This window comes from Mytilus galloprovincialis, chromosome 4 (assembly GCF_965363235.1).
Source record: "Mytilus galloprovincialis chromosome 4, xbMytGall1.hap1.1, whole genome shotgun sequence".
NCBI classification, from domain to species: Eukaryota; Metazoa; Mollusca; class Bivalvia; order Mytilida; family Mytilidae; genus Mytilus; species Mytilus galloprovincialis.
In genome coordinates, this window is record NC_134841.1 from 48,437,244 (window position 1) to 48,463,508 (window position 26,265).

General features: G+C 32.5%; 2 protein-coding genes and 1 long non-coding RNA gene across 3 annotated transcripts; all 3 read left to right on the plus strand.

Moving 5' to 3' along the window:
• The first annotated feature begins 1,067 nt into the window (after positions 1-1,067).
• Positions 1,068-9,406, plus strand: LOC143072312 (uncharacterized). The gene is made up of 5 exons (XM_076247191.1): positions 1,068-1,156; positions 3,741-3,897; positions 5,390-5,489; positions 6,806-6,900; positions 7,760-9,406. Exons 1-5 carry the CDS (start codon positions 1,137-1,139, stop codon positions 7,967-7,969), a joined length of 582 nt encoding a protein of 193 aa, XP_076103306.1. The 5' UTR covers positions 1,068-1,136; the 3' UTR covers positions 7,970-9,406.
• A 9-nt stretch (positions 9,407-9,415) lies between these two features.
• On the plus strand, positions 9,416-15,728 carry LOC143072313 (uncharacterized). The gene is made up of 2 exons (XR_012977134.1): positions 9,416-10,634; positions 12,914-15,728. It is a non-coding gene; the product is annotated as an uncharacterized LOC143072313 (long non-coding RNA).
• Positions 15,729-19,742: 4,014 nt separating this feature from the next.
• LOC143072315 (microfibril-associated glycoprotein 4-like) lies at positions 19,743-24,781 on the plus strand. The gene is made up of 6 exons (XM_076247193.1): positions 19,743-19,854; positions 20,722-20,853; positions 21,837-21,967; positions 22,367-22,463; positions 23,066-23,230; positions 24,489-24,781. Exons 1-6 carry the CDS (start codon positions 19,749-19,751, stop codon positions 24,734-24,736), a joined length of 879 nt encoding a protein of 292 aa, XP_076103308.1. The 5' UTR covers positions 19,743-19,748; the 3' UTR covers positions 24,737-24,781.
• Positions 24,782-26,265: the final 1,484 nt, after the last annotated feature.

Sequence of the window (26,265 nt, forward strand, 5' to 3'; positions counted from 1 at the left end):
CCCAAGTCAGGAGCCTCTGGCCTTTGTTAGTCTTTTATGATTTTTAATTTTAGTTTCTTGTGTATAATTCCGAGTTTAGTATGACGTCCATTATCACTGTACTAGTATACATATTTTTTGAGGGGCCAGCTGAAGGACGCCTCCGGGTGCAGGAGTTTCTTGCTACATTGAAGACCCATTGGTGGCCTTCGGCTGTTGTCTACTCTATGGTCGGGTTGTTGTCGCTTTGACACATTCCCCATTTCCTTTCTCAATTTTATTTGCCAGATTACTGTTTTGACCCATTTTTAATGGTTCACTGTAGAGGTAAATTAAATGATTGTGCATCTTTCTTTTTCCAAAATTTTTCCAAACACCTATCTGGATTTCAGTAAAATTTGCACAACTGTTTACTTCATGGCATTATGCATGCCATGTTTAAGTTTTTGTTCAGAATGATTTTTTAATTACCATAGCAAAACACGGCTTTTTCAAAATATGTACAAATAGAGGAAGTATCTTTGCAAACTAGGGGTGGATCTTTGATCCTAAAGTCACTTCACTCAAGTTTGTTCTATGTCTGTGTTATCTATTTGAGCAAGTTAAAAAAATTAAAATCAAAATTTATTCTAACAAGATGAAGTGAAGAATTTACAGATTTTTGTAAGTAAAGAATGCAAAAAAAGTGTAATGATATCCCTGTAGTGACTAGCTGGTAAACTATAACACAGCTGTCTTCCCTACCTACATTTTATGAGCACATTCTGCATAGTGTATTCCTGTTAACATTATTTATATCTCTTTGTGTCTGTGTCATGCACAGGAATATATACAATTGAATATTTAAATAACAAATGGAGGATATGAGTATAACTTATAATACTTTTCAAGCAAATCATTTGATAAAATTGCACTAGTTACAGAAAAAAGTGCATGACATATAAACATATCTGTTCTACATTCAAATTTGGACAAAGGGAAATAAGTCATCAAAATATTGTTTAAATCTTAGTATAATTTTAAGTGTACAACGCATTTCACAAGCTCATTGATTTTTGCATAGCATGCAATTTTAATTTCAGATTACAGAAATTAAGTCAACTGTATCGTCTAGGTTATCTGTGTATATAACTGGTAGTTCTTCCCTGAATACAGACATGACAGAGAAAATTTGTAGGTAAGAAATGTCATTTTAAGACAGAGGTAAGAATATTTATATAAAAAAAATGTTGGATTTGACAAGCGAATGTCTTATGTGATATTTCCAGTGTAAAAATAGAAAATAAGCTATTTCAGGTTAAAATATGAGATATTTCCATGAAATTTGCTTGTTGACTTACTGTGCATGATACAAATTGATTTTTTGTCAATTACTTCATCAATGATGAACTTTACTTTAACCCTTAGGCTGCTACGCGCGACTATTGTCGTTCCGATAAAGCAGTCCGCTACTGCTACCCGCGACTATAGTCGTTTTTTCCGTAACTCGTTTGTTTACACAGTTACCATGGAATGGGCGGAGTCAATATTCATGAGATTGCGGCAGTTTCGACTTGTATGGATTCTGATTGGTTAAAAATCTGCTTTCTTTCGAGTGTCTCTTGACTTTAAATCAGGTATAAGCGATAAAACCGAAAGTGAAAATTTTTGATGAAAAAAGTGACAAAATGGCGGATATTATTTGGAGAAATGGCCAACACGTTCAGAAGTATTTCAATGATAACGATTTAACAGCGGCGGCCGATAAACAGGATTTGGACGAGAACAGAAGATATAATAGATGGAAATAGAAATATTCTATCAAAACTGCGAACAGAAGACTTTTAAAGCGAGAACCACAGGGATTCCCAGACCTTGTCCAAAATGGATGACATGAAACAGGATTTGCGTTGTTTATCATTTCGCCTTTCAAATGTGAATCAATATTGACTGACATCGATAGATCCACACTTTAAGTTTGTCAAGATTATTTATTGATGAAAGCTATTAACAATGAACTTGTCGTATAAATATATTTGTACATGGAAGTAAAAGTCGGCGCAGTGAAAGTCGGAGGAAAATACCGAAAAATATTTGCATCAAAAAGGCTGTTGGTTCTAGAAGAAACTTTTTTTTTTTTTTTGATAATCACAATGGAACTAGTTCTTAAAAGAGATTTTTATATATTGGTTCAATTCTGAAGTCATGGATACTTTTACATTGATGGATTCGTTAATAAAACATGAAAAAAATAAGTTTACCTTTGTTTACCTCTATTTGCACCTGTACAGGTAAAAATTGACCAAAGACTCACACAAAAATAAAATAAATAAAAAATACAGAATCTAACAATACTTTTTTATATAACTTTTATTGATGAATATTCAATATTTACAAAGATACAGCAATTGTAAGTGAACATGTTTATTTCATCAGCGATTAAAATTTTATTCAGCAATACACAAAAGTACAATAGAAATGAATGCAGCAGTCTAAGGGTTAACAAAACTTAGCAAAAGGACTGTGTTTATATACTTAATATGAAAATCTGCATCAGATATAAACTAATACACAAGAAAAAAACCTACTTGGGATAGTTGTACATTTTATGGTATGTGTTAGCAACCAATAGCGCAATGAACTGATTAATTATTTAATAAAAAAGGAAAAAAAAAGAAGTGAATACATGACAAACTGATTTCTTTTAGTCAGGTTATTAATTTTCTAGAACTATGTGTGATTATCTCCCTTGTTAATTGATATTTCATCATATCATTTACGGGTAATTTACAAGTCAGAATGTTCAGAATGTTGATTTATGGTAAGCTATACTGTGTAACACATTTCCAGATCCATCACTTATCTACTTTCTGTTTGCCACTTACTTTTCTTCACATTGATGCACATATAAATGACACATTTTCTGACCAGTCACCTTTTTACTCCCTGTTTGCTGTACACATATATAGTATATACATGTTCCTTGTCATTTCATTTATTCCTAGATAAGAAATGTTCATCTAATATCTCTTATCAACTACAAATCAGAACTTCCTGAGCTCAAAAAATAGAACACATAACAAAACAATTATTTGTCTTGTGCCTGTTTGCAATATGAATTCAAAATGATCTATATGTTTATGCATATTAAAGAATGTTCAAATTTTTATTTGTTGCATTTTTCTCTGCAACTACTTTAAATCAAAGTGTTGTGTTTACAATACTTCAGTTTTGTATTAAAGAGGTTATCAATTTTCAAGTCTTCTATCTACTAACTGTTTCTGGGATGCATGCATGTTCTTTACATTGCTAAAAAAAATAGAACTAGAAATCCTAACTTCTTGAAATTTGTAAGCCGAAATCAAGTGCTTATATACTCTGCTTTCTGACTTCCACATTGTAGATCATAGCTTTATGCATTTTCTTCCATTGATTAGTAAGAGTGGGGTATCAATAAAGGCAACAGTAGTATACCGCTGTTCAAAACTCATAAATCCATGGACAAAAAACAAAATCGGGATAACAAACTAAAACCGAGGGAAACGCATTAAATATAAGAGGAGAACAACGACATAACACTAAAATGTAACACACATAGACAAAATCCCACGAGAATAATATATATAACATCAAAACCAAATACATGAGTTTGGGATAGACAAGTACCGTGACACGTCTTATCGCAATGTGAATTTACACTCAAAAATAAGAGAAAACAAACGACACGACATAATTGTGCTAATGCTCACTCTTCCTCTATGGTAATTTTTTTGTAATTCCAGGTCAATAGGTACATGTTTAGCATCTATAGATAATATAGTGATAGGGACGGGAAGTGGATATGGTGTGGAAGACATGGTGGCACAGACTTTTTATCAAGAATCACAAAGAATGTGGAAAACTAACAATAAAGTGCTTCATATACATACACAAAATCAGGTACAGTGGCCATCTTTATGTAAGAGGATCAGTGTTCTCCCCAGGCCGTTTAAGCGTCGCGGTACCGCGACATTATATTTTTTTCACATGATGCTATAATAATTTCCGCAACGCTATAATTATTTTCAAGATGCTATTTTTCTTGTTTCAATATCGTAAATTCATGTCCTAAATTTTGAACTTTCATCTGAGTCCCGATTACGATCATAAAAAATATATCAACTTTAATTGTAATCCCTTCAAGTCGGACAAGGCAATTAAGAGTGATAAAATAGGTGTTGATTGCCCTTTGGTTGATAACTGTTTGGATGCTATTACCCCAAGCTGACACTGTGGCATAACTAATACCACATGATCTGCAATAGGCCATTTCAACATGGAAAAAATGCAATCACAAAATCATAAAACAATTCGAAATCTACATTTTTTATTATGGAATTTCAAAAATTGAAACGATTTTTCTCTTTAAAAAAGAGGTTTGGTCGTTTATTTTTGCAACATTTCCAATTATATACTTTCTTTCTTTTCCGGTATTACTTGTCTATCGAGAGTGAAAATTTTGATTTTGAGCTAAATAAGTTAAATACTTCTTTAGAAAGTAATCATAATTGGCTTTAGTTTATGTTTAATCCATTTAATGCATTAAAAGCGTAATATTTATTCCCAATCTTTTGTCAAACATTGTTTATTTTCGGACTCATTCTCGTGAATTTTTCTTGGGCCGCCATTGCACATTGTTGTGTAAAATATGGATAGGAACCGGACCAGATATGATAAAAATCCTTATTTTCACGATAATTACTATAGATACAAATGGCACAGAAAAAAGTACCAATAAAGAAAACTACGCCTTAACAGACTATTTGTTAGATAACTTTGTTAAAAATATATATCATGTTGATGTAAGGATTAGAAACCACTGGGACTAAAAAAAACTGTTTTCATTGTTATAGTTTAATTGTATTCTCAGTTATGAATTGAACAATATAAACATATAAATATATATAACATAAAAAAATAGAGTATTGCGGCGCCGCGACAAAGGACATTGGAAAAAAATACTGTTAATTTTTTTACGCCAAATGTGATGCTATCCCAAATTTCTGGGGAGAACACTGAGGATAAATGGTAATACCTAAAACAAAAGAACAATGCTTATATAGTCAAACCTGTCTCAAGCAGTCACTCACTGGAAGTATCAAAAGTCACCTTTTAATAAAGGTTTCTTAAAAATTCCTATTTCCATAAAATGTAATTGCCACAAAGTGGCATTTACTAAATACCTCACTGAAAGTTTAAAATATTTGAAAAACAGATTTAAGTGGAATTCTTTCCTAGATCTTGATAATGCAAAATGATATGACTAGTTGTATGTCTTAATATCGCCTATTAACTATGTGTAAAGAATAACTGAATTATTAATCTCAAGTTAGGAAGACAAACCTCAGCCATGATTTCCCGTTTTATCTACACAATCAGATTTCTGTTTTAGCAAACAGAGTTGAAAAACTATGGCATGACAACTCAAGTTAGACATAAAGATTTTTCTACCATTGTGGCTAGTGTGTTTGATATATGCATCATTATAAGAGGTACAAGTATAATGTCTTTCCAACTATTTTTCTCTTTTTTTATCTGTTAATTTATAAAAGTGTAAAGTGCCTGTGCATTAGAATGTTCAATGCCAGCTGTTTATATTAGCATAATGGCAAGTTTGATTTGCAGCATATGATTAAATGTTGTTGATTGCTTTTAGTCCAGTTAAAAATATTTCATGCATATTCAGAACTACAACATATTAAAATTAAATACATAAGGGAGATCTATCTCTTACAATAGTATCCAATTTAACAACCCCATTACAACCACACATGCTTGTGTACATTTACATCCCCCACAGCCAAATGGACGCCAACTTTGGCAGGGATTTAACTGTTGGTTGGAAGAAGATATAATTAACCATGTTTCTATTCTCCATTAATGCTTGTAAGTAGGACAAAATAGATGAAAGAGTAAATTAAAAGGATATACATCAATAGAAGAACAATAACCAAAATTTTGATATTGGTGGACATGTGTTTGTTACTTGAAGGTCAAAAATTAAATTAATTAAATGGGCATTTGAAAATATAAACAAGGTTTAGCATTCATATAAGGAAACATTTATGCTTGATATGGACATGTTTGAGGGAAAAGACACGGTTCTGCATTCATAAAAATCACGCTTTTTGCCACCATTTTGCAACTAAACATGTTTTGAATTCAGCAACATCATATGGACACGTTTGGGGGAATCGGACATATTTGGGGGGATGGACACGTTTCTGAGTGTTACATATATTCCCTGAAATAAAATCAATATTGCCATTAGATACAACATTTGGACAAGAAACTAAAAAGAAACTGACAACTTATGGAAAGAGACATTCTTTGACCCAACATTGTTTCATTTTATTTGGTTCCTATATTACAGTCTTTTGTTAGTGTAATTAGGTCCAAGGTAAAAGCAGAAAAGTGATATTTTCCTCAATAAAATCAGATAGAACTTCACATTCTTTTTAAGTTATACTTGAGTCTATTGATGTTTATATCATTTTTCTGCTTTTACCTGGACCCAATGTAGCTCTAGATGATGCCTAGAATTTTGATGACTAATTTGGAATTTCAAATATTTTAGCATGAAGAATTATTTATTGTAAAAATGAGCATCTTGTGCAGAAAAATGGTACCTTTAATATTGAATAGATGACATATACTGTTATCAGGTTCTAACTTTGAAAACATATTAGTAATCTCAGATGAGAAAACTGAACATAGATATGATTGTATTTTCTAATTTTGATAGTTTCATTTCTGTGAAGAAAAATCATTCCTGGACCAATTTTTTTGTTTGATATTCTTATTTCAGGTAACTTAGAAATTTCCAATTTGATTGACAGCTTCTTATGGAATGAAAAAGTGGTTATTCCAGTGTTATGTCAAGATCTGGCACAAATATCAAAGGTAAATGTGTAATTTTTTTTATTTTTGTGTAAGTTTAAGTGACTGTCACCAGTTTATAATTGGACATAATAGATAAGTAAAAGTATACTGAGGAAATGAAAAAAATTGCTAGTACAGTATAATCATTTTTATAATTCTGCCAGTTACAGTTTGTAACAATAAAAACTAGATGTGGTCAGAATCACTGTTTGTTTCGGCTGTGTCATCCAAGGTTTTCATTTTGGTATTTGCCTCTCTTCTGCTTTTGGGTCCTGATTAACTCTTGAACATGCATGAAATATTTGCCACTGGACATAAGCAACTAACAAACAATTGTTCAATCTTCTGCTTACAGGAAAATAACCCAAACTTAAGATTTTGTTTTCTTTTTGTACACCTATGGACTTCTTCAGTTTGTATTTTCATTTAATTAACCTTTAGATACATTTTATGTATAGAAACAACTTCATTGATATTTTGTGCATCAGTATCAACTTCTACCCCCAAAAAATGCAATGAAACAGAACTTAACCAAATACTATCAAATGCATGTTTTGAAACCGGTTCCTTTCATCATATGTAAATGTTATTGACAGATTTGAAAAGATATTTTTTTTAAATTTTTATACGATCAGCAAATTTTTTTTTGGGTTCGTTTAATGCTTTGATGTCGTTGTCATTGTCCGAAGACACATTTGGTACCGGACAATAACTTTTGTTTAAGTGATTGGATCTCCCCTGTAATTTTACAAGAAGGTTAAATGCCACAAAAGGAAGGTTTGGATTGATTTTCGGGGGTATGGTACCAAGGTTTTAGGAAATAGGAGTCAAAAACAAGCATTTGACATCAGATTTAACAATGTTTTTCCTATTTTTTTAGAAACCTCAAGACATAAGTGAAAATGATTGGTCCATATTATACAGTGCCATGGCAACACCAGAACAAATAGGACAAGTGGTGAAATCAGTAATTTTACAGAATTCCACAGAAAGACTTTCAGAACAAATCAGTAGCATCAATGTACCCACTACAAGTCCCAATACAGCATTAAGGAAAATGACAACAGTATTACTCCCTGAAAAGATCTAACATATTGAATTTTAATTTTAGATACAAATGTGATGACTTGAAAACCTAATTTATGATTTGAAATAATTTAAGTTTAATAGTAGATTGGATTTGTGCTTTTTAGTACACAATTATGAAAATTGAAGAGGTAAATAATTTGTATAAATTAAGAGAACGTGATGAGCGTAGTAGGATCATGATAATCATAGAAAAAGCGTGGTGAGAAAGTGGTATAATTGTAGCAGAATCGTTGTAGAAGTGTAATGAGGACGTAGTATCATCTTCAAAACAACTAAAATTAAAATTTTTATGCCACTCATACCGAGACCTCACCATGATATGAATTAATTTAGGAACGGGGTGAGCGTGATGCGATCGTGGTCTAGTGTAACTTGGGTTTAAGGTTGAAAGTTGGACAATTTAAAATGAAGTTTTTAAATTCTTAAAGATAATTATAAGTTGAATAACTGAAGAGCATTTTACTTTTAAGCATTCATTTGTTGTTCATTTTTTAGTTAAAATCAACATGTGTTCATCTAACATTCCAAATATTGCATGTGGAATTTTATGCACCACCTACGATAGTAGAGGGGCATTATGTTATCTTGTCTGTGCGTCCGTTCGTCTGTTGTCGCACTTCAGGTTAAAGTTTTTGGTCAAGGTAGTTTTTGATGAAGCTGAAGTCCAATCAACTTGAAACTTAGTACACATGTTTACTATGGTATGATCTTTCTAATTTTAGAAAATTATACTTTTTACCCAATTTAGGGTCCATTGAACATGGAAAATGATAGTGTGAGTGGGGCATCTGTGTACTTTGGACACATTCTTGTTTTTCATTTGTATCCAAAACAAATATATCATTATTGCCTTTTCTCTTATATGCAGGTCACTTTAATTTTTTTTAAAGTATATTAATTTGTATTTATATAATAAATATTTTGATGAAACCGTTTATGTGAATTGAATGTGTCATTGTTTATCATTCCAGAAAGAGTAATGATGCACTGTAAATTTAGAAGTTCATACTACTTTAGTTTTTATCATAAAGGAAAACTAATAATCAGATGAATTTGGAATATTAGTAATTAAAACTCTTATCTTAATTTTATTATAATATTCTACAACATGTTTAGTAACCCTAGTGAAAATTGAAAATTAAGTTCTGTGTTTACAGAAGCTTTTTCTTTATCTAGATATTTCCAAAAGACTAAGTTAGCTTTCTCTTTTAGAATTTGTTTAAAATAAAAGATTTATATCTAACTTTTCCATAAGGAAATTAGTGCAAAAGAAATTCATAGACCTGTTTAAACAAATGAAATGCCAGTGGATTTGAATAAGGAACAGTTAGATTTTCATGTACATGTTGTTTTGCAAACCAAGACTTTCAATCTGGAAACTTATGCTTACTTACAGATATAAATTTAAATGAATATTTTGACACTGTTATTACCTTCTTTTGTTTTTTAAATAGAAGCTTATATTATGTAAATATAAGCGCTGTTTATTTAATGACATCATAATCTGCATGGGTGTAGCACAGGTTTTGGTACTGATAATCCCCTGGACTACAGTCTACATGATCACTCCTTATTTGGTTATAAGGCAAGGAGTAATACATTCCATTCTCAAATTTCACAAGGATGCTAGGTAGTTGGTCATTTTGAGTTTTGCTGCTGACAGGGAAAGTCAAACATAAGTTGTCATAAAGTTACAAAATATCGTTTTTAACCATAATATTAACTAGGTGTTAATATCCGTATATTATTGCAATATTGCAATTGGACATTTGTGTTTATCTTCATATATATGTGAGTACGAACTACACTGCTTATTATCTTTCTTTTGGATCGTTGCGATTATTTTACTAAAAGGAACTTAGTGTTTTAATATTGTTGAAAATTTAACATTCCGTTCACGTACTGTACAGCAATTTGAAAGAACTCTCCCGTAAATACAAATATACTGAACTTTATAATTATGGCTTCCAGACGTAATTCAAGGAATCAGCCGTATTCAAATAGACATTTGGACCTAAATAACCCAGACAATTGGACGTCACAGCAACTGAGGATAAAATTACAGCAGCTGGGGATTGTTGTACCCAAGAATATTGCTAAGAGTGTTCTTAAACAATTTTATTTGGAAAATAAAGATCGCCAGATTGGTAATGCTATTATTGCCCAGACCGAGGAAGTTAGTGATCCAGAACGCGCCGTACCGAATCCTTTAGCCTCAGCGAGTGCCCCAGACAGTTCCGCAAATGTGATCGACGAATTGCGTAATCCAACAGCTGATGAAAGTAGTTCGCGGAGCAATGAAGCAACCGGAAGTGCACATTTCGACAGCGTCGGTGGCAACAACATGGCTGCAATCATGCAGTCCTTCAGCATTGTTTCGCAGTCCGTCGCACAATGCGCGTCCGGTCTCCAACAAACAGTTAGCCTTATTGCTAATCAAAAATGCTCAGAAATCAGTACTTCCAAGAAATTTGATCTCGCTCAGTGGTACCACAACAGAAACACAGAGGACGCACCACTCATCGGGAATGGAGCCATACAAAGCCGGCTAACACCACCCTCATTAGGATACTCGTCCATTACACCGGGTACAACAGGTGTGCGATCGGATTCATACTCCAACGTAGATATTGTGGCACCATCAGTACAGAGGAATATAATTGAGGGTAAGGACGTTAATTTAGGTACTCTCCTCATTCCTAATTTTGAAGCTCCTCTGACCCATTCAATAATTGCCGATGGGTTACACGTAAACATGGCCAACAAACCCGATCCGAGATTAAATAGGCATCTTTCCATCCAAGAATTCATCCAAGCTTTTGGGAAATTCAAAAGAATTATGTGTAATGCATATCCAGAACGTAGGGAGGAACTAGATGCTTATGAAGCCGACATAATTAACATCCATAATTTCCATGGCCTAAAATTTTATGATTACCATAAAATATTTTCTGCTAAAGCTGCAGCTCTTTTGAGAGAGAAACGTGTTAAAGTCGATTGGAGTCTCCGCGACCGTGATATCCTTTCATTAATTACAGCAGGATCCTCAGTAAATGTGTGTAAAATCTGTAATTTAATTGATCATGCTACACAATACTGCCCATTGCAATCTTCAGTCCAGGTTGAAAGTCCGTCTTCAAGATCATCTTCATCTAGTAACCTACAATCGGTAGACAAGCAAGGTCGTTCAAGAGTATTTCATGAAGGTCTGGAAATGTGCAATAATTTCAATAACCCCAAAGGTTGTTATAGGAAAGTGTGTTATCTACTCCATCAGTGTACAAAATGTCGTGCAACAGGCCATGGTGCCGCAACCTGTAGGAAATCTAATGTGCCTGTTCATTCTTCAACATCTTCTATGTCCTCTAAGAATAAACCAGAGAAACAAAATTCAGGATGACTATCCAAGGAAAATTTCTCGTGTGAAGCTTCAACACCAATAAATGTTGATAAATTGGAGGAAGAGTTATCATCACATCCGGATAGAAATTTTGTATTATATCTATGTAATGGCCTGAGACAGGGTTTTGATTGTTTAGTTCAAGGGGATATTTCAGAATCTAAAGAGTGTAAAAATAATTTTTCTGCAAGGTCTCAGGTTAAAGTTGTATCAGAGTTAATTAAAAATGAATGCCAAAAAGGTTTTGTACATGGACCTTTTCAGTCCTTACCTTTTGCAAATTATAGAGTTAGTCCACTTGGGGTTGCTGAAGGAAAATATTCTGGGAAGAAACGTTTGATTTTAGATCTTTCATCTCCACATGACAATGACAACTTTCTAAGTATTAATGAAATGATTGATAAAGAAGAATGTTCCATGTCTTATGTTAAAATTGATGATGCTATAAGAATTATTCTAAAATTAGGTAGAAACAGTACACTTTGTAAATACGACATCTCAGATGCGTTCAAAATTTGTCCTTACTTGCCATCCCAGTGGCCTTTATTTTGCTTCAAATGGCAGTCTTTTTATTATTATTATGTAAGATTAACTTTTGGCTGTCGGTCTAGTCCTAAAATTTTCGACACCATATCACAAGCAATTTGCCATATTGCAGAGAAAAATTATAAGATTAAGAACATTTTACATCTACTTGATGATTTTCTTACTATTGATCACCCAAGTGAAGATGGTGAAAGAAGTATGGCTATAATGATGACAATTTTTAAACGTTTAAATATTCCTATAGCCAAACACAAGACTGAAGGACCAGTTACTTGTCTAGAGTATTTAGGTATTATTTTAGATTCAAACAAAATGGAAGCAAGACTTCCAAATATTAAAGTACAGAGAATATGTGAGTTTATTTCCAAATTGTTGTCAAAATCATCTTGTACAAAGAGACAGTTATTACAGTTGTTGGGACATTTTAATTTTGCCACAAGAGTTATTTTACCTGGCAGATCTTTTTTGTCATACCTTATTAATTTGTCAACTACTGTTAAACATTTAAATGAATTTGTACATTTAACTAAAGAATGTAAGGTAGATTTAGAATTTTGGTTAAGATTTTTGTCAAACTGGAATGGTATTACTATGTTTCATGATTGTTATTTCACATCCAGTTATGACTTTGAATTGTATACAGATGCTGCTTCTACAATAGGCTTTGGGGGATATTTTCAAGGCAAATGGTTCTCTTCTTATTGGCCTGTTAATTTACCTACTTTAACTGACAATTCGTCTATGGCGTTCTTTGAGTTATACCCTATTGTAGTAGCAGCATTGTTATGGGGCCACCTCTGGCCCTGTAAAAAGATATTATTTTGGTGTGATAATGAAGCTACTGTTGCTATTGTTAGAAAGGGACGCTCTAAATGTTTAGAAATTATGAAACTTATGCGTCAATTAACATGGTGTGCAGCTCAGTTTAATTTTCATTTTAGTGCTAAACATGTACCTGGTCATATCAACCAAATTTCTGATGCTTTGTCTCGTTTTCAGATGACTCGTTTCCGAAAATTGGCTCCCCAGGCAGAGCAGAACCCTCATACATGCCCCAGTGTGTCAGAAGTAATGTGGTCTTAACAAACACAGTCAACAAATTATGGTCTAATGCTGTAGCTATGAGGACAAGAGCTGTTTATGAGACAGGATATAACCATTTCAAAACATTTCTTCTTTTAAATGGGGTCAACCTGATTGGGAACAAATTACCTCCCATATCTGAAGAACTTTTAATTTATTTCGTTAGTCATTGTTTTCAAATTCTGAAATTACAATATTCTACTATTAAGCTGTATATTTGTGGTATTAGATACATGTGTCTCAAGGACAACATCCCCTCACCTTTTCAATCATCAGACAAAGACCACAAATCAATGGTTCGACTATCTTTATTTCTAAAGTCCGTTAAACGTTCACAAAAACAGTCAGTTAGGCCAAGATTTCCAATTACTTCTGACATACTAAAGCAAATGTGTGTTAAACTGAAGAGAGGCTTTTTTTCAGAATTTATAGACTTAATGCTGGAAACTGTTTGTATAGTAGCGTTTCATGGATTTTTACGTTGTGGTGAATTTACTGTAGATAATGCATCTAACTTTGATTCAGAATCTAATTTATGTGTTTCTGATGTTACATTTTATGAAGATTTTGCAATTCTTCATCTAAAGCAGTCTAAAACCGATCCTTTTAGGAAAGGCATTGACATTCAACTGCATAGGCTAAACAATATCCTATGCCCTTATACAACTTTAAAGCACTACTTACAAATGAGATCAGTTAAAGGGAAATGTGAACTTTCAGATCCTTTGTTCATTAATGAAAATTTTTCAGCTTTAGAAAGAAAATATTTTATTACAAATTTAAAATTTTTATTAGAAGCCTGCGGATACAAAGCAGAGCTATATAATGGCCATTCCTTTCGTATAGGCGCAGCAACCAGTGCTGGAAAAGCTAATGTTGAAGATCACTTAATTAAAACATTGGGTAGATGGAGTTCTGATAGTTATTGTCGCTATATAAGAACAGATAAATCTTCTATTAAGAATGCACAGCAACAAATTTGTAACAATTAAAAATTTCGAACTGTAATTATGTATGTCTTCATATACTTGCATGTATATATAGATATATGCTTGTAAAATCTATGTAGCATTAAGAATAACTCTTGCTAATTTTATTTTCATGAAATAGTCAGTTGTGTGTATGTTATGCATTGTGTATCATTAAACTATGTACAGCTTAAATTGTGTTTAATAGAATTCCACAGTGTGTAGTTGAAGGTTAATTTATTCCATTACCCACTTTTTCCCATTTATTACCTTGGGGGTCACTCAGCTGCTTCACACCTGACTTTTTGGACCCTTTCGAAATTGACCACTGGTCTAATTTCTCATTTCCCCCAAGTCATTAAATGTAATACATCTACATTTATTTCTCTCTCCACCGTCAATCTAACCCCCTTTATCGTAGCCACCTGCTATGAGATGGAGCAACGCTTCATACCCTTATAGGAACTCATCTGGTTCCGGTTGGTTGACGGAGTGTCCATGTCCATGGGGCTTGGTCCATCTACACCAAGTGTCGTCGACAGGGCCTGGAGCTAAATTTCCCTTAGCTGAGTACTTGACTCCCAAGGGCCAAATTATTTATATGTTTTATTAATAAAAAATAGAAATTAAATAATCTTGTTGTCAGCAGCAAACTCACTGATATAATGTTTGGTCTTACTAGATTCTCGGTTTCAATCTTATAGGGATGTCTTATGTCTGAAGGTCACATTAAATGTCAGTTTGTCAACACTTCAGGAGTATGTTAAGAAATAAGTTACAGTACAGGGTATAAAAGAACACCAGAGAACACCTAAACAAGAGAGCTACAAATACAGGGTATAAAATAATCACCCAGAACAGAGGAGTTCTCAAAAGGTCACAGTTTACTGAATCATGAGGAACACCTAAACAAGAGGCAACCAGCTAAACAAGGAACATGAATCATTATCAATGAACCACAGAAAATAGATAACAGACTTAACAATGAATAAGTCATCACTTGCTGTATCCGTCGTTCGTCAATGTCATGGTTACTTCTGTTAAGTTGTGGATTTCAGTCGTTCGGTTATATCTCTAAGTCCCTGGAGTCATTAAATAAATAGAAGCTTATATTATGTAAATATAAGCGCTGTTTATTTAATGACATCATAATCTGCATGGGTGTAGCACAGGTTTTGGTACTGATAATCCCCTGGACTACAGTCTACATGATCACTCCTTATTTGGTTATAAGGCAAGGAGTAATACATTCCATTCTCAAATTTCACAAGGATGCTAGGTAGTTGGTCATTTTGAGTTTTGCTGCTGACAGGGAAAGTCAAACATAAGTTGTCATAAAGTTACAAAATACCCACCCACCTCCCTTTAATCAACTTCAACTACTCACTGTATATGGGAGCAGTCTCAGCAAACCAGTGGTTTTCTTCAATTTCAAAACTCCCTTTCGAAATTGACCACTGGTCTAATTTCTCATTTCCCCCAAGTCATTAAATGTAATACATCTACATTTATTTCTCTCTCCACCGTCAATCTAACCCCCTTTATCGTAGCCACCTGCTATGAGATGGAGCAACGCTTCATACCCTTATAGGAACTCATCTGGTTCCGGTTGGTTGACGGAGTGTCCATGTCCATGGGGCTTGGTCCATCTACACCAAGTGTCGTCGACAGGGCCTGGAGCTAAATTTCCCTTAGCTGAGTACTTGACTCCCAAGGGCCAAATTATTTATATGTTTTATTAATAAAAAATAGAAATTAAATAATCTTGTTGTCAGCAGCAAACTCACTGATATAATGTTTGGTCTTACTAGATTCTCGGTTTCAATCTTATAGGGATGTCTTATGTCTGAAGGTCACATTAAATGTCAGTTTGTCAACACTTCAGGAGTATGTTAAGAAATAAGTTACAGTACAGGGTATAAAAGAACACCAGAGAACACCTAAACAAGAGAGCTACAAATACAGGGTATAAAATAATCACCCAGAATAGAGGAGTTCTCAAAAGGTCACAGTTTACTGAATCATGAGGAACACCTAAACAAGAGGCAACCAGCTAAACAAGGAACATGAATCATTATCAATGAACCACAGAAAATAGATAACAGACTTAACAATGAATAAGTCATCACTTGCTGTATCCGTCGTTCGTCAATGTCATGGTTACTTCTGTTAAGTTGTGGATTTCAGTCGTTCGGTTATATCTCTAAGTCCCTGGAGTCATTAAATAAATTATTTATTAATGAACTCTTTTTTTCTAAAGAATTCACACAAAATACAAGTTTTGGATTAAGATATGAAGTGGTATGATGTTGTAGATATTTGGAGGTAAATAACTATTCATATTTTTCCAAAGATGTTTTAAAACCTTTCATTTATTTGTTTTTTTCCTCATCTATATAAACAGTCTTCTTCACAACTTTCTATTAAGCTGATTTCAAATAATATTTTATGTATCGAACTAGATTTAAATAGTGTTGTGGAAGATTCTGTTATTAATATAATTGTTTAAGCATGTTGTTGTTTTGTTATTTGTAGTTATATTTATTTGTCTTTTATGAAACTTTTGAAATCCACAACTTGTTGTATGATGAGTATTTATACATTGATATATTCTAATTTATTTTCCTTCATTGTTTTCTTTTTTCAAATATTTTATCAGCATGTTTTAAATGGAATATCTTTTATTAATTTATTCACCTTGTAATATGTATTTTATATGCTTAAACAGAAGTCTCTTTGCTTTTTATAAATTTTATATATTTTTGTTGTAGTTGTTTTGATCAGCCTTCAACAGACATATTGTAATGATTTTATTGTGTGGCTTTTATCTGTTGATTATAAAAAAAGAAGATGTGGTATGATTGCCAATATAACAACTCTCCGCAAGAGACCTAATGACACAGAAATAAACAACTACAGGTTACCGTATAGCCTCGGATACACGGCGTAGTTTATGTACAAAAAATGAATGAAAAACAAATATGTAACACATCAACAAACAAAAAACCACCGAATAACAAGCTCCTGACTTGGGACAGGCACATACATACAGAATGTGGCAGGTTTAGCAGGATCCCTATCCCCCCTAACCTGGGACAGTGGTGTAATAGTACAACATAAGAAGGAACTATAAAAATCATTTGAAAAAGGCTAAGCTTACCAGATGGATATAAATAGAAATACATCTAACAAAAACAGAGTAGATGTGGCAGGGTACTTGTATATATCCGCTTCTGATAATACATGGATAGTGTACATTATATGTCTGACCCTGATGATTTCCTTATGATTTCTCCTTTAGAGCTGAAATTCTTATGAAGATCTTGGTGTATTTTTGACAATTGATCTGTGATCTGAATTTTCCTGATAATATTGTTCCAAGTTTATGCTTAGACCTGAATAGTTCTGTACATCCAAATTTGTGAATTCCTTACTGTGGTATGCTGATTTTTATGAAGGGTAGCTATGTCAATTATAGTAATCTAAGTCTTATTTTGATATCTATGTTTTTTTGTCTATTGTTGTTTGTTTTTTGGTCTGTTTCTTTTCGCCATATCATTTTCAGTCAATTTAAAACTTATGAGTTTGAATGTCCCTTTGTAAATTTTCTTCTCTCATTTAATGTATTGTTTCAATTTTGAAGGCCGTTGGTTCTCTCTGGACACTCCCACTCCCTCCACCTATAAAAACTGATCGGCACGAAAAAAGCATATTCGTGTTGAAAGTTGCTTTAAACACCAATCATTCAACCAATTATTCGATTTTGGTATCAAACCAATATCACATGAACTTTTCTTTAAAAGTCTTCAAAATTGATGAACAAGCAGTTAAATATTTAAAAGGCTTCTAGGATTTTTCTTAAGAAGGTTAACCTATTACTATAAATAATGATTGAAATGCCTTATAAATGAAAACATCCTTGTATTTATATTATTGAATCAGCTATACTTAAAATGAAAAAAAGTACAGAAGACAGTCACTGTCAATATATTCAGATTTGTATATTAAGCAATTTTGTAGCATCTGCTCAGTACTATTTGAAACTTATCCAGAGATTACAGCAATAGTTGTTGAGCATTTAAATCAAACTTGCTCAGGAGGGACAGCTTGCTGTGGTTGATTTTACCAAAGAAATTGTAGAAACAGGAATAAACAGAGATGTTGACTTTATACCACGAAACAGCAACTACACATGAACCCGAAATTCTTCAAATATCAAAAATATTAAAGATCATTAAAGATAGAAATAAGTTAACCACTGTCTAAGTTCTCCCTTTGAACAAACATGTTGATTGGCAGCCAAGTAAATCTCATTCACTCCTATTTTTTTTTTAAATCACTGGACTAACAATAAAGGATAATTCAATAGAAAGCTGTACAGGAAAAGGACTACTACAAAATACAGTAAAATACAGAAAATATCCAATCCCCATTGACGCTCACGCCACATATATCTATATATATTAAACCAGAAAGAAAGAATGTTCTTTCTGAATGAATTAATGCAAAATTGGTTATCGATGTTCAAATTTTCATTACTCAAGCAAAATCAAGGTTACAAACACACACGAGGCTCCTCAGAACAGACAGTTCTATTGTTACCTGGGACTATTTAATTAGTTTTGACAAAAATAACACAGAATACGAATTGCATGTGTAAAAGCTAGGAATATTATATTAAGTAAAGAATGATAGTCCAGATAGAAGGTAAAAATATGCTGCAAAATACGAACATAAAATGAAAACAAATGACAAATAGAAAGAATTGTGTTGAAAACGGTCAAATATAAAGACCAATACCCACATGATATAGAAATCAACAAGACATAAACTGGATATAAACCTGCGTCGGTGGGTTAAGGTAATGTTAATGCTGGAGAATTTCTGATCATTCAGAATTTCTTTTGAAGACGCTAAGGAAACTCAAGAAAAAGTTCCCGGTTTTATATTGAGTCTAAGGCTTGTTAAATTCAAGCTATCGGCGAACAGAGAGTGCATGCCGCTGAATGTCAGATACAAAAATTACATACTCGCTACAACTAAACATTATCAACCCCAGACTCTTGATAACTAAATCATTCCCTCAAATGGGAGCTGTAAAAAAACTTTGACGAAACTTTTCCTTGTACAATAAATGGTGTAAAATTTAAAACTGCCTGCAAACAAGAAGTGGCAGATGTAGAAATTGCTTACTAGCTAAAACTCAACATTATCAATCTGTTGATGAATTTCAAATCATTTCTATTCATAGAAGCTAAGAAGACGTTGACACAATATTTCTTTCAACTTCGTATGGACGGACGGACGGACGGAGTCGAGTGGGTACAAAACTTGCTTCCGCCTTTGGATTATATCTGGCATAATCTTTCTTTCAAAATTTTGCTGTGTTTTGCGTTTTCCCCCCACTCTCCTTAACATTGGACGCTTTAGTACAGACAAATTGTCATCTGCCGAAAATAGAAAACGCAGTGGCATCGATTTTATCATTGCAAACTAAGATGTTATGTTACGTAATTATCAAAATATTGTAAGTGTAATTTTTGAAATTTTCTACTAACTAAAAATGTACTTTGATAATCAAAATCTTTGTAAATGTGTTTTTAAGAAAATTTACAAACAGTATCTATTCTCAAACGACAGTATATCATATCTATTAACTTTTGTCATGCTAACAGAATATTAGGAAATGTATGCAACTTGCCAAAAAGGTAACACCTTGTAAAAATCAATTTAAAGTACATGTATATAAACGATATTTCTTACATGGTTACCAAACTATCGGAATGCACATTTTAGACATCAAGATGATTCTATTTACGGTCATAACGCTGATTTTTCTTATGGGAAACACTATTGCAGAACCAACACCAGGAAAGGACTGCGCATCTGGTATGCTTTTTTTGTTTTATTTCATCCTGCTTTAAATTATTTCTTTAATTCAACTAGTTGAAAAGATAACATAATATGATTAATAAGACAATCACTCTTGAAGCATGTTTTGCCTGAATTTGTTATTAACTAGTAACCAATACGAAACTTTTAATATTGTTGTTCTATAAAGTTTACATGAAGACTTTGATGAAATCTTATGTTGACTTCCTTTAAGTGTTGGAATTTTTTCTCGTCAGTTTCATGCATAACCTCCTTTTCCACGGTTAATATATCAGTGTTACACCGTCAAAAGAATTGAAAAAAGAGACCAATAGCTGTTTTTAACATATATATTAGTAATGTCGAGTTTTGCTGATGTTTGTTTTGTCTATGTCAGAAGTAAGTATATTTAGATATACTATTATAGAAATTTATCTACTTTCAAACTAGTACAGATATTATCTGTACGAAATATTAAGGAATTAAATAATCTGGGTAAATACCTTTATGAGGCAGAGAAAATTCGTTACACATGACTGTTTGTTATGTACCGTTAATACTAATGTAAATTGTATGCCAAACTCTGCTACATGTTAGATATTGTTTATGATATTTATGCTGTATAAATTGTGTATCTGTTCAATCCTGTGAGCTATGTTTGTTTACGGAATAAAGTATTATTATTATTGTTATGTATTTGATATAACCATTTTGTTTTTGTTGTCAAATAAAGTTATATATTATATAAAGTATCGATATGCTCTGTTTAATATAGAAGACACATAGTTTAGAGAACTATTATCAATATCAATACCATTTATTTATATTAAAAAAAACCTGTCAACTGTATAATAAATTATTTGATGACATTTATTGCTGTTGCAGCGGTTACATTTTATGGTGAAACAGCTAATAAAGTCGTTGGGTTACTCTCTGACAATTGTGCATGCAAAACAGTCAAAGAAAAACCACCAAAGAATGAAGATGATGAAGATGAACCCCAATCCTCATGCACAGGTATGAAAGCAATTTATATAATTTATTGTAAAACTGATGTAATGTGTAAGTAAACATGACTTAGTGTTTTTGTCGAATTAATACCAAAATGTTTATACATATAGATATAAACATTAAAATCAATTCTATAAAAAGTAAGTATAAGATTGTTATGAACATTAGCGAAAACTTTATCATCGACCGTTAACTTTGTTTAGTGATATTGATTAACAAGACTTGATATTAAGTCAAATGCCTTATTTCACTATACTTTATGCATCAAATAATCAACGGGCAAAATGGTGTTTTAATGGTAAAAACATATATATATATAAAGAACATCCCTTCTACAACGAAATTTATTTTATATGCACACATATAAAAATTGCGGTTTTTATCCAACGCAATCATAGGTTTGAACGTAGTTTTCAATATTTTTTCGTTTGGGCTTATATCATATTTCCCTCCGGTTTATATGATCCGTTCATCCTATATTGACTCTTAAAATTCATTAGTCTATCTAAAAATGAGGGTACATTTTGTATGGCCTTCCAAATACCGTTTCGATCCCTAACATCACTGAAGAGACATTTATTGTCGAAATCCGGATCTGGTGTACAAAAAAATATTAACACCTTATGTTTGTGGCATAACATCGTGGCCACAAGTTTATTGTTTTCTGTTTAGTGTTACATTTATATTAAGATCCATTTTGTTACATCTTGTGATCAATTTTATTTGGTAATCGCCAATGGCAGTCAGCAGGGTTAAAAAACATCAGTTGTTCGACCTGTTAGTCAAATGCGTTTTGTTTAAATATACTTCTTCACTTTTTTGGTCTTTTGGGAAATGTCGTTTGTGCTGTATTTAGACCCTTCTACAACGAAATTTGTTTTTCATGCACACGTATAAAAATTGCGGTTTTTATCCAACGCAATCATAGGTTTGAACGTAGTTTTCAATTTAGACTCGTATATATATATATATATATATATATATTTCAGTAACAAGACCTAGTGACTGTGGTGACCTTGACAAATCAACTTGTAAAAGTGGAATTTACAAGATCTTTCCTGATAAAACGTCTGGTTTCAAGGTTTTCTGTGAAATGAAGAAACATGGCGGGGGTTGGACTGTGAGTTTCAAGGGAATCCTTGATGAAAATCAAACAGATTTGTGAATGAATAACCAAATAAATCAATCTTTTTGAAATATTGTATATTAACAAACTACGAGTAAATGTATCTTACAGGGAGGAATTTTACATGTAACTATTCATATTTGTATTGCTGATCTCTGAAGAAAAGAAAAAAACCTGTTTCATTCTTGTTTTGTATCGCATTGTATTTCAATTATTATTTTTTTTTCCGTTTTTTTCTTTCTTGTTATTATTTCTTTTACTAGTACTTGTTTTTATCTTTTTTTATCTTTTTTTCATTTACAATCAAAGACTTCAGTATTTTAAAATATTTTCAAATGAGTTGCCATATTTTGAATGACCATACGTCTACGAGTACATAATTGTTATTTTCAGGTTTTCCAACGTAGAATGAATGGAAAGACGAATTTCTACAGGGACTGGGACTCTTATAAAGAAGGATTTGGTAATCAGAATGGAGAAATTTGGTTAGGTAATTAATACTTTTCGCATCAATATATAGAAAGTTAAGTTCAACTACTATACTGTAATTTTATTCTCAGAGCTAACAAATGTAAACATAAATTGCTCCGAATATTCGACTTTGTTTATTGCCTTTCTGTACTGATTTTTTTGTACGTTTTTAATGTTGCTCTTTTTCCAATGTTAAAAAGTAAGAAATGTGTAAACATAACACGTTTCTGTGCCCTCTTTAGTCAGAAACGTCTGCGGTGTCTCTTTCAACTTAATGATTCCGTTTTTCAAGGAATTCATGTTTGTTGTCGGATCTTGTGGCTTCTGTGAAATATTAAATTATTATAAGACATTGTTCTATTTTTAGCTTAACATATTTTGCTTATCTATTTTGCTGTGCTAATAATAGTTATATGAAATTTCCTTTAATTCATTTTTTTTTAAATATGTGTGGATCTTGAGACAGCAACCTATCGACAAATAAGTCAACCAGATGGCCACATGCAGTCGTTGGAAACACACAGGTATTAAAAGCAGATGCATTTAAGATCTGACATTATCAACTTATTCTTAAAAAAATGAATAGTCATTAGAGTTCATATTAATTTAAATTTCTTATAGGTAACGATCATCTGCACCAACTTACCTCTCAAGGAAAGTACAAAATGAGGATTGATATGGAAGACTTCGAAAACAACAAAAAGTTTGCCCTGTATGACAAGTTTGGCGTTGGTAGCGAAAGTTCCGGTTATATTTTGGATGTTAGTGGTTATTCTGGCGATGCAGGTAAGCATTTAGTATTCCATTAAAATTTTAAATTTTTGAATTAATTATATTTTAACTCATACTTTTACGACAGGAAAAATTGTCTTTTGACGTAATATTTTAACATATTTTTGCAGATTTCAACTTTTATAAGTCCACGGTGAATTTCAAAATTAAATCTATTCTACACGAAAGAAAGATATTTGACATTTTTACTCGTTCCCAAAATCTGACTGAAATTAACTAAGAGATTGAAGACATTCACAATTATTCATAATTCTTAAATTAGTTAATTTTTAATGTTGCTGGTGTTTCGGTTTATACTTCGCTTGACTGAGTCAAAAATGCGAGACATAGGTATGTTGTTTTCGGCGTCGGCGTCGGTCACGGTGGCGGCGTCAACAATGTATGACTTTCTGATTATTTGGCCCCGTCCCCTTAGTCATGATCTATTGACTTTGAAACTTTTGCTTATTATACATGTATTAGTTTGTGATAACGTCGGTTTATGGGGAACAACTAGTGGTAGATCAATGATATTTAGTATGCAGTTGTATAAGCATTGGCATATCTCATTTCAATGGAGATTCATATTTGGTTCGGCCGCCTTAGTTATGGTCTATTGACTTTGCTTAGTTAACATGTATTAACATTTGGTATTCAGTTGTATCAACATTAGCACATCTCATTTACATGGAGAATATTTGACCCCCATCCCTTCAGTTATGGTCTATTGACTTTGAAACTTTTGCTAAGTTTATATGCATTATTCTGTAATTAGATCAGTTTAAGATGAAATATTAATGTTAAGTCAACGGTATTTGGTATTCAGTTTTATTGGCATCTGTACGAATTGTTTTCATGGAGATTATATAGATCCATCCTCTCTACATGGTTCATTGACTTTGAAACTTTTACATTAGTTTACCAGTTAATGTTTGTTTTTAGTTTAGTTTAAAGGGAACGACTTATAATAAGTCAATGATATTTGGTATGCAGTTGTATTAGCATTGACACATCACATTTGAATGGCGATTGCTAAGCCAAGTACCTCAGTCATGATTATAAAGTATTGCTATTTACATGTAAACATTTGCATAATCAAAATTACAAAAATGCGAGACATACATCCTTGATAATAGTTTACTAATGATTCCTTTAACCTGATTATTTTACACCGAAAGATTGTTCCATAAGTGCCTATAGCATCGTTGTTACGCATTTTGAATATGACTTAAGTAGTCGAATTTCTATAGTTACAAACCTCGTACATTTACAGGAAATTCAATGGCTACCCATAATGGACAGAAATTCTCAACAAAAGATAAGGATAACGATAGATGGGGCAAGTCATGCGCAGTGGCTTACAAGGGAGCCTGGTGGTATAATGCATGTCACACAAGCAACTTGAATGGTTCCTATCTGAAAGGGAAACATAAATCATTTGCTGATGGAATCGAATGGCACACCTGGAAGGGTTATAACTACTCGCTTAAAGAAACAGTCATGATGATCCGCAAAGCATAGATAGCTGAATAGTAATTTAGGAAGAATAAAAAATGCAAATTTTGATTTTAATTTTTTATTTTTAGATAATTATACGTGGCACATAAACAAGAATATGTGGTATGATTTGCCAATGAGAAAGCTCTCCACAAGTGAGCAAATGACACAGAAATTTCAGTATATTTTATAGGTAATACTTAATACATACATGAGTAGGGTACTGGAAGAAGAATACTAGTATATTACATTTGTTGTTGGTTGGACCATGTTGTTGTCAGAGGATAAAAGCAAGATACAAATGGGTTATCAAAATACATGTAATTTAGACCAAAGATGTGTATTAGGTACATTTTATTTTGCAAATTATAAAGTAATACCTTATCAAATACCTTAACTAGGAGAACATAATATAATTTCAAGGATATTCAATTGGACAAAATAAAAAAATTACAAAAAGCAAGAAACAAAACAAGAGGCTCTCAAGAGCCTGAATCGCTCACCTGGTAAACAATGCCTTATTAACTAAATTAATAGATTAGTGTTTGTTGTAAATTAAACAGAGTAACAAAGGCCATGTACTATCCTGGAAATACCTCTTAAAGCCTCTTAGAAACCTCTGGAAAGAAATGGGCATGAGTTCGCCCTACACTTGATTAAGATACAGTCTAGGTCAATCTGATGATTCACAATACAATTGCTATTAACAGTTTATCTGTATCTATAATAATATTCAAGAAAATAACCAAACACTGCAAAATTTCTTTAAAATCATCAATTCAGGGGCATTAACCTGAAAAACCAGTTACCCAATTCGGCTGAAAATTTCAGGACAGGTAGACCTTGACCTAATAAATACTTTAACTTCTTGTCTTATTTGCTCTTAATGCTGGAGTTTTTGAGACATAAGCCAAAAACTGCATTTTACCCTGTGTTCTATTTTAGCCATGACGGCCATGTTTTTGACGAAATAGAAAATAAAACCCAAACTTTATTTTATACACCCTACTGATCATTCAGTTGAAGTTTGGTTGAATTTGGTTGATTAATTTTAGAGGAGAAGATTTTTTAAAGTTAGCAAATATGATGAACAAATTGTGAAAAATTGTCATTAAAGGACAATAACTCCTTAAGGGGTCAATTGACAATTTTGGTCATATTAACTTATTTGTAGATCTTACTTTGCTGATCATTTTTGCTGTTTACAGTTTATCTTTATCTATAATGACCAAAAACTGCAAAATTTCTTTAAAATTACCAATTAAGTGGCAGCAACCCAACAATGGGTTGTTTGATTCATCTGAAAATTTCAGGGCTGATAGATCTTGACCTAATGAACATTTTTACCTATGTCAGATTTGCTCTAAATGCTTTCGTTTTTGAGATATAAGCCAAAAACTGCATTTCACCCCTATGTTCTATTTTTAGCAATGGCGACCATGTTTGTTGATAGATCAAAACTTCGGATACAATTTATAAACTAGATACCCTGAGGAACATTCAGTTAAAGTTTGGAAGTATTTGGCCTAGTAGTTTCAGAGGAGAAGATTCTT

Bases quoted from the DNA above. Each gene is read 5' to 3' on its own strand.
- LOC143072312 (XM_076247191.1), top strand. From the start codon at position 1,137: ATGACAGAGAAAATTTGTAG. The intron at 3,898-5,389 runs GTACAGTGGCCA...TTTCTGTTTTAG, and splicing joins ATATACATACACAAAATCAG to CAAACAGAGTTGAAAAACTA. The intron at 6,901-7,759 runs GTAAATGTGTAA...CTATTTTTTTAG, and splicing joins ATCTGGCACAAATATCAAAG to AAACCTCAAGACATAAGTGA.
- LOC143072315 (XM_076247193.1), top strand. From the start codon at position 19,749: ATGCACATTTTAGACATCAAGATGATTCTATTTACGGTCATAACGCTG. The intron at 19,855-20,721 runs GTATGCTTTTTT...TTGCTGTTGCAG, and splicing joins AGGAAAGGACTGCGCATCTG to CGGTTACATTTTATGGTGAA. The intron at 20,854-21,836 runs GTATGAAAGCAA...TATATATTTCAG, and splicing joins ACCCCAATCCTCATGCACAG to TAACAAGACCTAGTGACTGT.